Raw genomic sequence first — 16,076 nt, forward strand, 5'->3', positions numbered from 1 at the left:
ATCAATGATCAACCCCATGACAGCATAGAACTAATCAATAATAGAAACAGATCAATGATCAAGCTAATCTTGGTCGTGCCGGCAGTCTGTCGGGAGCGAGTTGCCCAAGATTGGACAGCCAGACTCGCCAGGTCAAATTTTTGCGTCAGAAGGAAATACGCTATTTATTTAAGTGAATACGTCTTGCAACGCAGGCGAGAACACGGGAGGATTTAAATATTGAAGTTACAAACGTGATAGTTCGCCGACATAATGAATGAAGTTAATTAACCGAAATTTTTATCTCATAACCAAATAGTTATTAAAATTAACATTTTATTTTAAAATTGTATTTTAAAATTGATTCTGTAACGGTAAACTAATTCAACACAATGGCTTTCAAACATCATAAATTTAACACAATGGTTTTAAACATCATAAATTTAACACAATGGCTTTCAAACATCATAAATTTAATAAAATAGATTTCAAACATCATAAATTTAATAAAATAGCTCCAAACATCATAAATTTAATACAATGGCTTTCAAACATTTTCACTCGTCCTAACGACTGAGAAGTTTCAGAGAAGTGATGTACAGAAGATTAAGCTGGCTCATCCGAGGCTACAAGTTGTTTTATGTCAGCAGTTGTGAATGCTTACCACGAATAAATGAACTCACCATAACATACCAAGAAACTTTTGTTTTCAAATAGAATTCCTACAATACTTGGTAGAAAAAATAAATGTAAAGTGAAGGCACAAGGAAAACAGCTATCTTATTTTAACCGCTTATCTCTAGTTGAAGTCTAATTTCAGGACCAAGTGATTATAAGTCAGAATTACAAACCGTAGTTAATTAAACTGTTAGCTGGATTCGTACATCAACTCTGTGATACTTCCATTATACCACAGGCGCGTCACAATCATCACATAATTAAGGTGATCGAGGTTATCTTTATCTCTAGCACAACGGTGCAAGCAAGTGTCCATTTACATTAAAAATCAAAACGATTTAAAAACTTTAAGTAACAAGAGGGTGCAACAGTTTAGTTAAAAAAGACGACTGCGAATATATATCACTAAGAAATTAGAATTACAATTCATAGAAATTCATCATTTAAACAATAGTCCAATAACAATTATTGGTCACCGGCACCGCTCCAGAGTAAAGCAGTCAGCTAAACGCAAGAAAATTCAGCCACCAAGAAAATAAATAAATTTAATTAATATTAGATAATCAGTCCTTATTAATATGAATAATTTAAGTAATTATTACAAGCTGATACGACACGCAATTATTTTTGAAGAAAATTTATCAAAAAATACATTAAAGAAAGGAGGCAACAACAATCCAGAACAAAGTATTAGCGTATAATATAATTGCCACAGGATTTGAAGTTTCCGCTGTTAGCGACAATCACTTCAATAAATTGGTTCTATTCTGTGCCATGACACTCACCGTCGACTCGTAAGTCGCACGAGGCTCATCAAGAAGATCAGTTCTAATCCAAAAGAAAGATCAGTTAGGACCCAGAAGATCAGTTCTAATCCAGAAGGAAGATCAGTTCTAATCCAGAAAAAATATCACCTGTAATCCAGTAGAGAGATCAGTTCTAATCCAGGAAAAGGATCAGTTCTAATCCAGAAGAAAGATCACCTCTAATCCAGAAGAGGTGAACAGTTCTAATCCAGAAAAAATATCACCTCTAATCCAGAAGAGAGATCAGATCTAATCCAGAAGAAAGATCAGGTAGGACCCAGAAGATCAGTTCTAATCTAGAAGTGGTTTTATTATTAAGGGAATGCCGAGTGCAAACTGCACACGTGTCATCGCAGGATAATTCCAGCATACACATTTGAAACGTACGAAATACAGACGCAATAACGTCACATTAACTTATTCCAATAGGAAAATCAACATGTTCCACTGTAATTATGTCCTCTAAAATTCACCATATTCTTTCAGACAAACTGATACTTTATTCGTGTTATTTCTTAGACAAAATAATTTCAAATTACAAGTTTATCTGAGACCATGCAAGTCATCAACAAGCAATCAAACTCTTAGCCGCAATTGTTTTATCCATACATATTTTATGTTGTATAAAATAATTTTTTTATAAATAAAATAGCAGTTTGAATGTGGTTAGTAAGCACTCGCTCAGCATTCTCACTGCCGGAGCAGAATTACGCATAACCTAAATTGAAGGTTTGAAATTTCCAAAAGTCCAGCATATAATTAAAATTATTCATTACACGCCTAAGTTGATGTTGAGTTTGGAAACTAAAGAATATTCATAGTTCTTAAGGAATCATCAGCATTCTTCCTAAGAGCCTTGTAAATCTGACGCTAGGCAAACAAACTATTACATGCGGACCTCGAATAAAGATTCTGCGAGAAATTGATAGTCGAAAACAAAGGAACTGGTCAAAAAAAAAACTGGATAAACCATTCAGTAAGAATGGTTCATCAACTGATACGGACAAACCGATTTAGTTCAGCACGACCATTTCTCACTGGACACACTCCCTCGATAGTTTGAGAGAAAATGGCAAAACATAGCGCTGATGAGGTTCTTACGTAAGATTCATGACACAATTCGGACATCACATACTGTGCGGACTGACGCGCATTATAGCATACCTCAGTATGAGCAACAATATTATTTAATTGTAGCTTTTTTAGCGCGTTCATTGATTACACAGAACTAACGTTATACGAGTGGCTAATAATGCATTAATTGGGAGAACGTAATAAGCTAAATCCTTGTTGACGTTGGTCTAAATGCAAGACACCTGCCGCTTATATTGCAGTCAGGAGAAGGCCATAACCTCAATCCATTTTAACGTTGGTGTAAATGTAAGACACCAGCCGCTTGTATTGCACTCATAAGAAGGACACAATCTTAATCCATCTTAACGTTGGTATAAATGTAAGACACGAGCCGCTTATATTGTTGTCATAAGAAGAAAGCCATAACCTCAATCCATCTTAACGTTGGTGTAAATGTAAGACACGAAAGTGAAGGAGGCGAAGAAAGAGATGGTGCCAAGGGTGAGGAAGATGACGTAGGCTGAGAGAACAGACCAGCCCACGAACTCTACGGTCTGCAGCAGCCCGGACATGTTTGACTTGTATATATAGTAGAAGGCGCTGTAGCACAGCACAAATAAACCCGTCGACCTGCAAATGGATTGCGCACATTACAACTTCTCAACTTGTTACACATTGTCAATTTTGCAATGAATAGGTACCGAAGACAAGAATATATATCGCATAATCCCGCGAGAAGATATCTCACTTTTACAAAAACAAGGTTATGAAGCAATGCTTATGCTCTATAGTCAAACTGTTTTGTTATGTGTTTGCTCATCACATATTGCAAAGAAAATTCTACAATGTTCATGAAGCGACTAGGCACTAGTTTCACTGTAGCACAGAGAGGAAGCTGTTTAAGCAGACATTCAATTCTTATTTTACGTGTGTAATAAAACATAAATAAATCAAAAGCCACATTTAACTAAATTAAGTTGGCACCAAAATTTGGCATTAGTATAGTACCTATCTAGATTATGAATGATTTATTCCTAATATTAATTTTATTCTTGTAAAACGAAACTGATTCACTGATGTTCAATTCGAAAGAAATTTTTTGCTTCAAATTGATGACGCTGCCGCAAGTGAAAACCTACACGAGCTGTAGAAGGCCATGGTTGAACTAGTATAAGATTGACCCATGAGAAGCCCATTTTTACGGATGTAGTTCGTTGTTCGCCTGTGACGTCACTGATCTCAGTGACGTCACGGGCATTAACCAATCACCGAAATTGGATCTAACCAGTCAACCAATCCGTCATAGGGACAACGGGATTGTTTACGTTTCTCGTTCTCAGTGACACTCGATCTAACAACAAAGATGAAGTGAAAGGCGGAAATTCTCGTGGGTTAACCTTATATAGTTCAACCATGGTAGAAGGCTGTAGGGTTGAGTTCTTCAAACTTTATAGTCCAAGTCTTACCTAGCATTTAAACTTTATAGGCTAAGACTTACCCAGCATTTAAACTTTATAGGCTAAGACTTACCCAGCACTTAAACTTTATAGGCTAAGACTTACCCAGCATTTAAACTTTATAGGCTAAGACTTACCCAGCATTTAAACTTTATAGGCTAAGTCTTACCCAGCATTTAAACTTTATAGGCTAAGTCTTACCAGCATTTAAACTTTATAGTCTAAGTCTTACCCAGCATTTAAACTTTATAGGCTAAGTCTTACCCAGCATTTAAACTTTATAGTCTAAGTCTTACCCAGCATTTAAACTTTATAGTCTAAGTTTTACCCAGCACTTAAACTTTATAGGCTAAATCTTACCCAGCATTTAGAATGGATCGCCACCACCAGCGATAGTCTTCACTAGCGAGCAGGAAGTAAGTGAGTCCCACAGACACACACGCCGTCACACTGAGCACCAGCAGCAGCACCAGCGCCAGAATACCGTACAGGGTGTACGACTCGCGCCCCCACAGCGTCGAGAAGATGTAGTACAGCTCCACGCTTATGGCGCTGTCGGGGCAACACTTGACTTGAAATCCTTATTTAATTCTATTATTTGAGGCTACGGGAATCAAGTGTCGAAGAAACTTTACAGGTCCACGCTTATGACACTACCAGGGCAACACTTGACTCAAAATCTTCATTTAATTTTATTATTTGAGGCTGCAATAAGAAAGTGTCAAAAAGATTTTACAACTCCACGCTACAGTAACGATTGTAATAAACAAGAATGACACTCAAACAAATAAGAAGCTTCAATCATTAATACCTAAAGTAATACTCAGCGGTAGGATAGAGTTAGAGTAAATACCTATAGCAATACTCAGCTGTAGGATATATTTAGAATAAATACCTAAAGCAATACTCAGCTGTAGGATATATTTAGAATAAATACCTAAAGCAACACTCAGCTGTAGGAAGAGTTAGCACATAAATAAATAAGAAGAGAAAGTTGCGCCACCTGAAGGGAAGGAAGCCTCCAATGAAGCAGTGAGCAGGCATCCTCTTGTACCAGGGAATGTCAGGTATTTCCCGAGGGAAGTTTTTGCTGCGGCAAGGGAACTGGAAGGCGTGCGAGTGACGGTGGCCCAGGACCCCGCCCAGCACCGTCAGAGGGTAGCCAACTGTTGACGAGAACAACATCAGGGCCAACACTTTCAAAAAAAGATAAGAGATCGTAAGTTCATCAGCCAATCATTGACGGCCTTTCAAGTAAAATCCACCAATAAAAAAGTTAAGAGATCGTAAGTTCATAAGCAAATCATTGACGGCCTTTCAAGTAAAATCCACCAATCATAGACAAGAAAATAGAGCGTAAGTACTTACGTTCACTTAGCGAGTTTTGGAAGTTAGTAACGCTCACTACGGAGATGCAGGCGAGGCATATATTATAGGCCAAGGGCCATACTTTCAAAATTCGCCGAATTAACGTAAGTACTTACGCTTTATTTTCTTGTCTTTGATTGGTGGATTTTGTTTGAAAGGCCGTCAATGATTGGCTAATGAATTTACAATCTCTCAAGTTTTTTTTTTTAAGTATGGGCCTAGGCTATAATTCTTCAGACCTAGCGTCGTAACTTGCACACTCGACCATAGTTACACGCACACAATTGAGAGGTTTAAATTAACAACAATATTCATGACAAAAACTGATCAAACAAAGGCATTTTAATACATAATCATCATTAACAAAATCAATTTTATAGAAATTAAATAAATAATATGTTCACATAAATGAGACACCGTAAGAAGCCTCAACGGCAGTTGAAGGAAATTGTTGATCAAAATCAAGGCAAACTTGCCTTGAAGCACAAGTGTGTGCAACAGAACACTAGTCACGAGGAAAATATTCACAACGGCGAATAAAGATTATAACTACTGTAATTCTAACTACTACTGTAATAACTTCTAACAGTAGTTTTCTAATTCTAACTACTGTACTGCAGTAATAATTTATATGGTAACTTCTAGTCACCGTAGAAATAGTATCTAGGGTAACTTGATTTTTCTGAATCCAGCCGCTGGATGAGAAAGAGTGTAGATTGGTTTCGCTGTTTTGGGCTACGGTAATAAAGTGTCGAAGAGTACAGCCCCTCGCTTAACACTTTGACTCCGATTGCTTCATCTTGTACTGTTATTTCATTTTCTTGTACTGTTTTTAAACAGGGTTGCCAGGCGGTCATTTTTTACGGACAAATTCCGCGATTTAGTTTTTTCAATTGCGTTGGCCGGCTAAAATTTATGATAGGGGTACTTCCCAATCAAATTTTAAATACAGCAATAAGAAAATAAATGGAATTTTCATAGCGGAACCTACAAATAAACTAGTATTGACAAATACCAGTTTATTATTAAACAAACATTGACAAATACTATTGACAAATACAAATAAATACTAGATAACCCAATTAATGAGTTATCGGCCTTTTTGGCCTTTTTTGTTCTCGGATTTGGCCGATTTTAGGCAACCTGAATTATTTACCACTACGTCCTGGAGAAATGCATTTCGTGGTACGCATATGTACCACTTCGATGTCAACGTTTTAAGGCGCTAACATAAACTTGAAGCTCTTATCAGTATTTGTGTCCTAATGTAAAGATAACATATTAGGCTGGAAGCGTTTAGCTTCTAGCTCCTCTTCCACAATGGTTTCATAATCCCTTGCAGCTGCATGGTTTGAAAGCTTAAATACACTAATTATTATACAGTATCCATCTTTAAATAATATATCAAGACGGTCTATTAAATCATTACTGTGCTTAAATTCTTCACAGGTAAAATAGGCGAAACTTCAAAACTTCATATACTACAGGAAGCATTGTAATAGACAAGAATGACACTCAAACAAATAAGAAGTTTAAATTATTAATACCTAAAGTAATACTCAGCTGTAGGATAGACTTAGAATAAATACCTAAAGTCATACTTAGCTGTAGGATAGAGATAGCACATAAATAAATAAGAAAGGGGAAGTTACGCCACCTGAAGGGAAGGAAGCCTCCAATGAAGCAGTGAGCAGGCATCCTCTTGTACCAGGGAATGTCAGGTATTTCCCGAGGGAAGTTTTTGCTGCGGCAAGGGAACTGGAAGGCGTGCGAGTGACGGTGGCCCAGGACCCCGCCCAACACCGTCAGAGGGTAGCCAACTGTTGTCGAGAACAACATCAGTAACGCTCACTACGGAGATGCACGCGAGCCATATATTATAGGCCCTGTCTCTTATACACATCTAGATGTGTATAAGAGACAGGGGCAGCACTACAACACAGGCAACAGGCAGCACTACGACACAGGCAACAGGCAGCACTACAACACAAACAACAGGCAGCACTACGACACAGGCAACAGGCAGCACTACGACACAAGCAACAGCAACGTGCCTACAGAGGTACCGTATAGGCAACAGACCTAACAGAAGTACAGGCAACAGGCCTACAGAGACACAGGCAACAGCCCCAATAGAGACAGAAGCAACAGACCTAACAGAGACACAAGTAACAGACCTACAAGAGACACAAGTAACAGACCTAACAGAGACACAAGTAACAGACCTACAAGAGACACAAGTAACAGACCTAACAGAGACACAAGTAACAGACCTAACAGAGACACAAGCAAGAGGCAGCACTCAAGACTCACCAATGAGCCACAGGAGCAGCAGCAGCACGACGGTGTTGACGGGCAGAGCCTGCGTTGAGCCGTAGCACCAGGCGATGGTGTTCTGGACGGTCCACACCAGGAACAAAGGACCTGAGCGGTAAGGAGAGATGAGTAATACCTGGCCAATATCTGGCCAGTATCTGGCCCATATCTGGCCAATACCTGGCTGACATCTGGTCAATACCTGGCCAGTATCTGGCCAATACCTGGCTGACATCTGGTCAATACCTGGCTGATATCTGGCTAATGCCTGGCCAATACCTGACCCACATCTGGCCAAGACCTGACCAATACCTGACAATACCTGACCAATACCTGGCCAATACCTGGCCAATATCTGGCCACCTGATCAATATCTGGCCAATACCTGACCAATATCTGGCCAATACCTGACCAATATCTGGCCAATACCTGGCTAATATCTGGCTAATACCTGGCCAATAGTATTAAAATTCACAGCAATGAAGGATTGCGGCTGAAAAGGAATAAGGCACATCTAATTTCTGTCACAATGCAGTGGAGTGCGACTAACTCTACATAGCAGCAAATTACAAGATGTATTCAGAGAATAACTCATTTGAAGTACAAACTGTACATTTGAAATGAGTAAAAACAAGAGCAAATATCCCAGGCAAGGCTATGCGTAAAACCAACCAGTGAACAAACCTTACTTTTGAAATGAGTAAAAACAAGATAGTGCAAATCTGTAAGGCCATGCACTAAACCAACCAGTGAAGAGGACCGTAGTGAGGTTTATATTGGCGACCCATCTCTGGCCGTCCATCTTCCTGTAGAGGGTGGACGAGACGAGGCCCGCCACGAAGGACGTGAGGGCGTACAGGATGACGCCGGCGGCGTTCACGGAGCCGTGGCGGTGGACGCTGAACAGCCCCAGCAGAGCCAGCGCAAGGATGCNGTGTGGCAGCTGATGCTGAGGTAAACAAGAGTGTGGTGTGTGGCAGCTGATGCTGAGGTAAACAAGAGTGTGGTGTGTGGCAGCTGATGCTGAGGTAAACAAGAGTGTGGTGTGTGGCAGCTGATGCTGAGGTAAACAAGAGTGTGGTGTGTGGCAGCTGATGCTGAGGTAAACAAGAGTGTGGTGTGTGGCAGCTGATGCTGAGGTAAACAAGAGTGTGGTGTGTGGCAGCTGATGCTGAGGTAAACAAGAGTGTGGTGTGTGGCAGCTGATGCTGAGGTAAACAAGAGTGTGGTGTGTGGCAGCTGATGCTGAGGTAAACAAGAGTGTGGTGTGTGGCAGCTGATGCTGAGGTAAACAAGAGTGTGGTGTGTGGCAGCTGATGCTGAGGTAAACAAGAGTGTGGTGTGTGGCAGCTGATGCTGAGGTAAACAAGAGTGTGGTGTGTGGCAGCTGATGCTGAGGTAAACAAGAGTGTGGTGTGTGGCAGCTGATGCTGAGGTAAACAAGAGTGTGGTGTGTGGCAGCTGATGCTGAGGTAAACAAGAGTGTGGTGTGTGGCAGCTGATGCTGAGGTAAACAAGAGTGTGGTGTGTGGCAGCTGATGCTGAGGTAAACAAGAGTGTGGTGTGTGGCAGCTGATGCTGAGGTAAACAAGAGTGTGGTGTGTGGCAGCTGATGCTGAGGTAAACAAGAGTGTGGTGTGTGGCAGCTGATGCTGAGGTAAACAAGAGTGTGGTGTGTGGCAGCTGATGCTGAGGTAAACAAGAGTGTGGTGTGTGGCAGCTGATGCTGAGGTAAACAAGAGTGTGGTGTGTGGCAGCTGATGCTGAGGTAAACAAGAGTGTGGTGTGTGGCAGCTGATGCTGAGGTAAACAAGAGTGTGGTGTGTGGCAGCTGATGCTGAGGTAAACAAGAGTGTGGTGTGTGGCAGCTGATGCTGAGGTAAACAAGAGTGTGGTGTGTGGCAGCTGATGCTGAGGTAAACAAGAGTGTGGTGTGTGGCAGCTGATGCTGAGGTAAACAAGAGTGTGGTGTGTGGCAGCTGATGCTGAGGTAAACAAGAGTGTGGTGTGTGGCAGCTGATGCTGAGGTAAACAAGAGTGTGGTGTGTGGCAGCTGATGCTGAGGTAAACAAGAGTGTGGTGTGTGGCAGCTGACTGTGAGGTAAACAAGAGTGTGATGTGTGGCAGCTGATGCTGAGGTAAACAAGAGTGTGGTGTGTGGCAGCTGACTCTGAGGTAAACAAGAGTGTGGTGTATGGCAGCTGATGGTGAGGTAAACAAGAGTCAAGGTATTTGGAAACAAACCAAGTATGGAGCAGAACAGCGTAGCACGAGGCGGAATACGGAACACGTCCGTGTGGATGATTTTCCAGCCATACTCAGTGTCCAGGTCGCCACTAGCCTCGTCTTCCAGACTGTTGTAGCGAGCGAAGTCCCGGCGTAAGATCCGCAACTGACAACACAAATGAGATTCAGTCAAAATAAAAAGGTGATTCAGTCGAAATAAAAGGAGATTCTGTTAATAAAGGAACTCAATTCGTTAGAAAGTTTGGTCTAAATGACAAGAAGACCTCTGAATTATCGTGAAATGGAAACTTTACAAATTCGAAACACAAAATTCATAGCAATATATCCACAATAGCCAGCATGCACGTCATTGCTGGAAGCAGCTACCACAGGTTAAAAAACGTAATGAAAGTATCATAATTACTGATACTTTAAAAATGATGCACAGCTGACGATGAAGTATTATGTAGTGTACATCGGTTCTATCTTTCCAAACGAGCAGGAACCAGAATATTGAGGGTCAGATACAAACCAAAATGACGGCCACAAATCCAATGAGGAGAAAGACCAACACAGAAGAGTTGATGATGGAGAGCCAGTGGATTTCAAAGGATCTCGGGAAGAAGCTGTTGTCTTCAAGCAGCCTGTTCCTGTCGCTAAACTTGACACTGCACACAACAAAGAAATGTTTTTCATGCAATCCAACCAATAAATCCCACCAATTACTTGATGAATTATTAACGAATACACAATGGACTGAGAGTTGAAGGATCTCAAGAACCAGATGGGATCCATAAGTTTGAAATTGATAAAATCCTATACAGAGCAAGAAATGGTGTATGGAATAGCACTCAATTGAAGTGATATTCCTTTACCAAGTCAATAAAGTCTACACACAACTAACACAAATGCCAAGACAATGATATATAAGATTGAGAGGTTAGCAACATTCTATGAGAAATATTTTAAGAGGCGGTAATAATCATTAGGAATTAAGGTGAACACTTAATAAGGGTGTCGGACTTCAACTTAAAATTTACTTGCACAAATTCAGTTTTCCATACAAATTAATCTTCATAGTATGACGCAAACAGTAAACAGGTAAATATTGGCACATGTATTAATGGCAATAAAGTGACATTTGATGAGATACGATGAATGTAATGCATCAAAAACTGGTAAAATTCAAAGTAGCTGTTATTGAGGACAATCTGTTGGCGTAAGCTAATGACCACTTACTATGTACACAAATAAAAGAGTTACTAATTAAACAATGACTGGCATAAACTGACTTGGTGGGCACCCAGGTGACGGAGTATGTGGGTTTGATGGCAACAGGAGGCTTTAGCTCTGCAAGGTTCACAGGGTTGTGGTCCCGAGTTGTGTTCACCATGATGATCTAATTAAAAATCAAGGAAAAATATAACTCAGTACTCACTGCAGTGAGTGACAGAGAGCGCATTTTCTCGTCAACGAAAATGTGAAGTCACGGACAGACGGACAAACAGACAGACATGACGAGCACAATAGCCACTTATTTTTCCATATATGAGAAAATGCGTTAAAAACACTTTCATGATGATACTGACCTATGTGTGTGATTTGAAATAACAGAAAATTAGATTGCATTAGAAAATGGATTTTTGAACAAAAAGACAGTAGGAAGTTTTAGATCTCGAAGAAACAAAAAAAGCAGTGATGTACCTTATCTTCATTGTAATAGATCATGAAATGTTGATGTGTCCAGAGGTAGACTTTATGGGAGTGTGGCACAAAGCCAGTCTCTTCCACGTGGCCAAGAAATTCCCGGACGGGGATGTCATCTACGACAAATTCGTAATAATAATTCTCTTCAATGGCTTCAAGCAGTTGCGACACCTCATCTTCTGATAGTACGAGACTGCACAAAACTGCGTCTGTAACAGGAACTGCACAAAAAGAAAAACACAGAACTGATCAATGAAAATTATGCCAGTGAAATTTCACTTGCCTGAAACTTGAAGCCAATGAAAGATCCACGAGTGAACAGTTAATTTTTCATCCAAGTTGGGGCCAAAAACCTTATACCGTTAGTTATTTAAAATAGTAATAAAGAAGAAATGTAGTACTTTAAATAATTCTAGCAAAAACAAATAACATAAGCAAATGCTCAACTCAATTGTTGTCAGGATAAATGGAGGAGCAGGTGTTTTGTTCACTTAATCAGTAGGTAATAATCACATGTAAATAGGACATATATACAAAATAATTTGCATCAAGATCATAGGTGTTGTAAAATTCAACATAGATTGGCACTTATAATTCTGAAAAATTTTCAAGAGTAATTTTATCCAGTGACATATAAATAAAACTAGTTTTAAAACTTGAAGTAATGCCTAAAATAGAAATAATTTACAATACCGTATTAGAGGTTACATTACCTTATTTTCATACTCAAAACAGATTATTTTTAGTTGACTGATTCGACAATTACTGGATGAAAAGGTGAACAAATTTTTTCATGAATTTTTTGTTTATCTAGTTGAATCAAAAGTAAGTAATAGTTGCAAAATAAATGAAATATTTTGATAATATTCACAGCCTTAATAATAGCTTCCCAGGGATCCTACCATTGAACTTGAAGTTATACAAAGACTGTGCCATGCGGTCGCCATCGAGAACTTCCCCTAGAGTCAGGGCCTTGTGCTCTATCTGGAAAATCAGATTTAATTAGACCAATAAACAAAAGCCACTTTAGCAAACATAGGCAGTTAAAATGCAACTATACTTCAAAGGAATTTAAACATAAATAATAAAACAAACAAAAATTCACAATCATTTAAGTAATCATGTAACAAAGGAACAATCTTTATTAGAATTAAAGAGGAATAAAGCATTTCAAATTAGCATCATCAATAAAAAAAAAACAAGTTTTATAAGAATACAGGCTAAATATGGATTTCTTCATGTATATACAGGGGATAGACAAAATAAGGGAAACACCTGAGAAATCCACACAATATAATTTAGTATGGTGTAGGTAAGTACACCTTCAGCAGCAATTAGAGCCTCAATTATCTGAAGTATTGATTCATACAAATTGTGATTTTTTCCAAAGGAATTTTAACCTATTCTTTAGTTAAAACTCCCTCCAGCTCTTTTAAAGACAATGGCAATGGACTTCTGACTTGACCAACATGCTCTCGTTAATAATGAAGCCATGGTCAGTGGCTGTTTAATGGATTGACAAAGGTGTCTACAGGAGGGGAGTTCATTCAAGAGACCACTGGACAAGTGTTTGCAAGAATTTGGATCGTCCAGTTATGGGAAGCAACCCTCAGCAAGTGACAAGCAACAGCATCTTGCATCAGCTGGCCCAAAGAAGGGTAGATACACAGAACACATCCAATGCAACATCCACAACCCTAGGGTGGAGCTACCTGCCTATTGACAACTTGGAGATGAGTGCTGACAAAAGTACCTAGCGCATCACCATGACCGTGGGACAGAGAAGTCATTAAGACATTAACTGATCATAAGCCTCCTATAGGTATATAAATTGAATGAAAGCATCTGTGCTAGTGGTCAAATTTACATATTCCCATGGCCCTTGATTAAATTCTTGAATTAGATATAAAAAAGGGCATGTTTGCAAAGCAAAATTGCTGGTGAAATGATGGTTTTACAAAATAATTTTGGAAAAATCTGCCCAATAGTAGAGCATAACTGGAAAATTTGACAGAAACTACCCATGAATCAGACAAAAGGGCCTGTAAATGATGAATTTGGCCAAATAAATTTATTCCAACAGCCTTTACCCAATTTATTCAGTAAAAATAAGAAAATCAGACTATTTTTATCTGCATATTTTGAAAATCACCAATGAAATGCTTGTTTTTATGTGCAATTTTAGGAAAATTCTGCCCAATCTTTCACATTGGTATTAAAGATGGGCTTGATGTATGAGCCATTCATCTTAAAACTCTCAGTGTTCTTAGTATAAGTAACCTTAATACTTGACTTACTATTTTTGGTCGGCAGACAGGCATAGAATAGAAGTGATAGGTCTCATGAGGATTGAAGTATGGTCCCACTTTGTTGACATACACTTCAACCTGAAAATAAGTCAGTAATTAACCTTGAGTAATTAAAAAAATTTTGTGATAATTTAAAAATGAATCAACAGAATTATAATTCCCTAACTCATTTACACTTGAATTCAATTATGTCAATGACTTACGTATAACTCATCATAACTTAGTACAAGACTCCAAGTCAATTTGGTCAACTAAGTAGTAACTCGGTATACTCATTTGTCCATACCTTTTCTGCATTCTGATAAGCGTCAGAATAACACAAAACGCAAAAAATAAAAATAGACCTCACAATTCTTGAAGCCATTCTTAATGGATTGCTAGTCTGATTCAACTCTTCTATCTGATGGTGTGCATTTTGTTGCACTAACTCATTGCTAAGGTTCAGACAGAGACCCCTTCAAATAAGAGAAGAATTAATTAGTGGACATCTTCATAGGGTGTTCACCATGCTGCAGATCAGCAGGTGTTTTCCCAACAAGGTATTACTGCTGTACGTCTTCTCTGAGGAATATCTCCTCCATCAAGAGTTGATACAGTGTTCCAAGGAATGAAAGATCATCCAATTCTGAGATAAACTCTCTCCTTTGAGCAAGCAGTGAGCCAAACTCCCTCTGAGCAAGCAGTGCCGGATGAAGTGATTAATTGTATCCTCTGTTTGCACATGGGGCATACTGTCAAATTGGGTAATTAGCGACAGGCAGTGTAAATCGGGACAGTTGTCCCACATTTCATAGAAATGTTGCAGCAGCTAAACTACTCAAAATATTGCAAAACTAAAAATAGTGGTGTAAAGTTCAACATTTTTACTATCTATGTAGCATAAAGCAAATTAAGAAATCATACATTTACTTCCTCTAAAAAAACCCTGAAAAAAAGGGTGAGAAGTGAGATTTTGGAAAAGCAAGTCTGCTTAAGTCTGTACCGGTAGTAAAAAAAAAATTGCCGTATTAACAAATTTTACTTACATAGAAGGTGCACACTGGTGTTGGCTTAAAAACGTGATTGACGGAATTTTCATATCTCATTCCAAAAAAATTTGGCGGCCATTTCCGCACAACGGGATAAGAAGGGACACCCCTAAAACTGCATTTACAGTAGAACCTCAGCTAGCAAAGGCTTCAGTTAACCAAAAAATCAATTATCAACAAAAATTTGGATTACCTACATTTACCACGCTCAGCAAAAAAAAATTTTTTTAACAAAAAATTAATGTATCATCGGTCATCAAAAAATTGTGCATAGAATGCCATAGATAGAATTGTGCACTGGGCAACATAGAATGTAAAGTAATTAATCTAAACTATGATTTATTTCTCCAAAAAATATTATGGTTGGAGAATGATATATACATTATATTATGATCATTTATTCTTATAGTGAATTCACTTGACCCAATTAAAATGGTGAGAAATTACAAGCCATCCTGTAAGCTAACAGATGCAGAAAAAATGCTACATGGCTGCTAATATGAAGCTTGCAGTAGCTAAGGTCATTGTAAATGCACAGTGGCATGTCCATAGATACGGTAATATCACATCAACAATACAATAATGTATGGATACGGTATGGTAATATCATATCAGTAATGGAAAAACAAGTAAAAAAACACTGAAAATGTTATTTATTCTACTTCTACATCATCTACACAGGAAGAGGAGGACTTCAGAGTACTGTTAGTAATGGATGAGTACACTTTGCATGCTTCAAACGTTTCAAAATTGAGTTTTATTTCAAATGTCCCAGATCACCCCATTCCCAGGGGGTAATTTGGGAAGCTTTTATTTTGCATCAGGCACCTTATGAATAGCATATGGACTTTTTTTGGATATGTCATTCGATAGCGCTCACAAAGAGCTTTAAAATGAGAAGAAACTTGTTTATGAAATGGTAAGAAGTTAGGTGGAGGGTTGTTTAATGGTAAGCAGTTATTAACAAAAAAAATGCTCAAAACCATCTCTTATTACCCCATTTGATGGTAATTGTTAATTTCATCAAAACTTGGGGTATATTCTTGCCAGAGTTGGGGTACATCCAGCCAAGAGGAGTAGCAATTTTTGCTGATTAAAATTCAAGATTAGTACCTCCAGACTCCAGTA

At 38.7% G+C, this 16,076-nt stretch overlaps 1 protein-coding gene across 1 annotated transcript; it reads right to left on the bottom strand.

The window, feature by feature from the left end:
* Positions 1 to 1,669: 1,669 nt before the first annotated feature.
* On the bottom strand, positions 1,670 to 14,710 carry LOC108681987 (transmembrane 9 superfamily member 1-like). The gene is made up of 12 exons (XM_018171074.2): positions 14,207 to 14,710; positions 13,909 to 13,998; positions 12,514 to 12,595; positions 11,609 to 11,832; positions 11,197 to 11,303; positions 10,437 to 10,572; positions 9,897 to 10,070; positions 8,426 to 8,621; positions 7,676 to 7,786; positions 7,020 to 7,182; positions 4,355 to 4,546; positions 1,670 to 3,167 (listed from the first exon to the last, which is right to left on the bottom strand). The coding sequence occupies exons 1-12, from the start codon at positions 14,282 to 14,284 to the stop codon at positions 2,966 to 2,968; spliced, it is 1,755 nt and encodes a 584-aa protein (XP_018026563.1). The 5' UTR covers positions 14,285 to 14,710; the 3' UTR covers positions 1,670 to 2,965.
* Positions 14,711 to 16,076: the final 1,366 nt, after the last annotated feature.

Source organism: Hyalella azteca, unplaced genomic scaffold, assembly GCF_000764305.2.
Source record: "Hyalella azteca isolate HAZT.00-mixed unplaced genomic scaffold, Hazt_2.0.2 contig16876, whole genome shotgun sequence".
NCBI lineage: Eukaryota > Metazoa > Arthropoda > Malacostraca > Amphipoda > Hyalellidae > Hyalella > Hyalella azteca.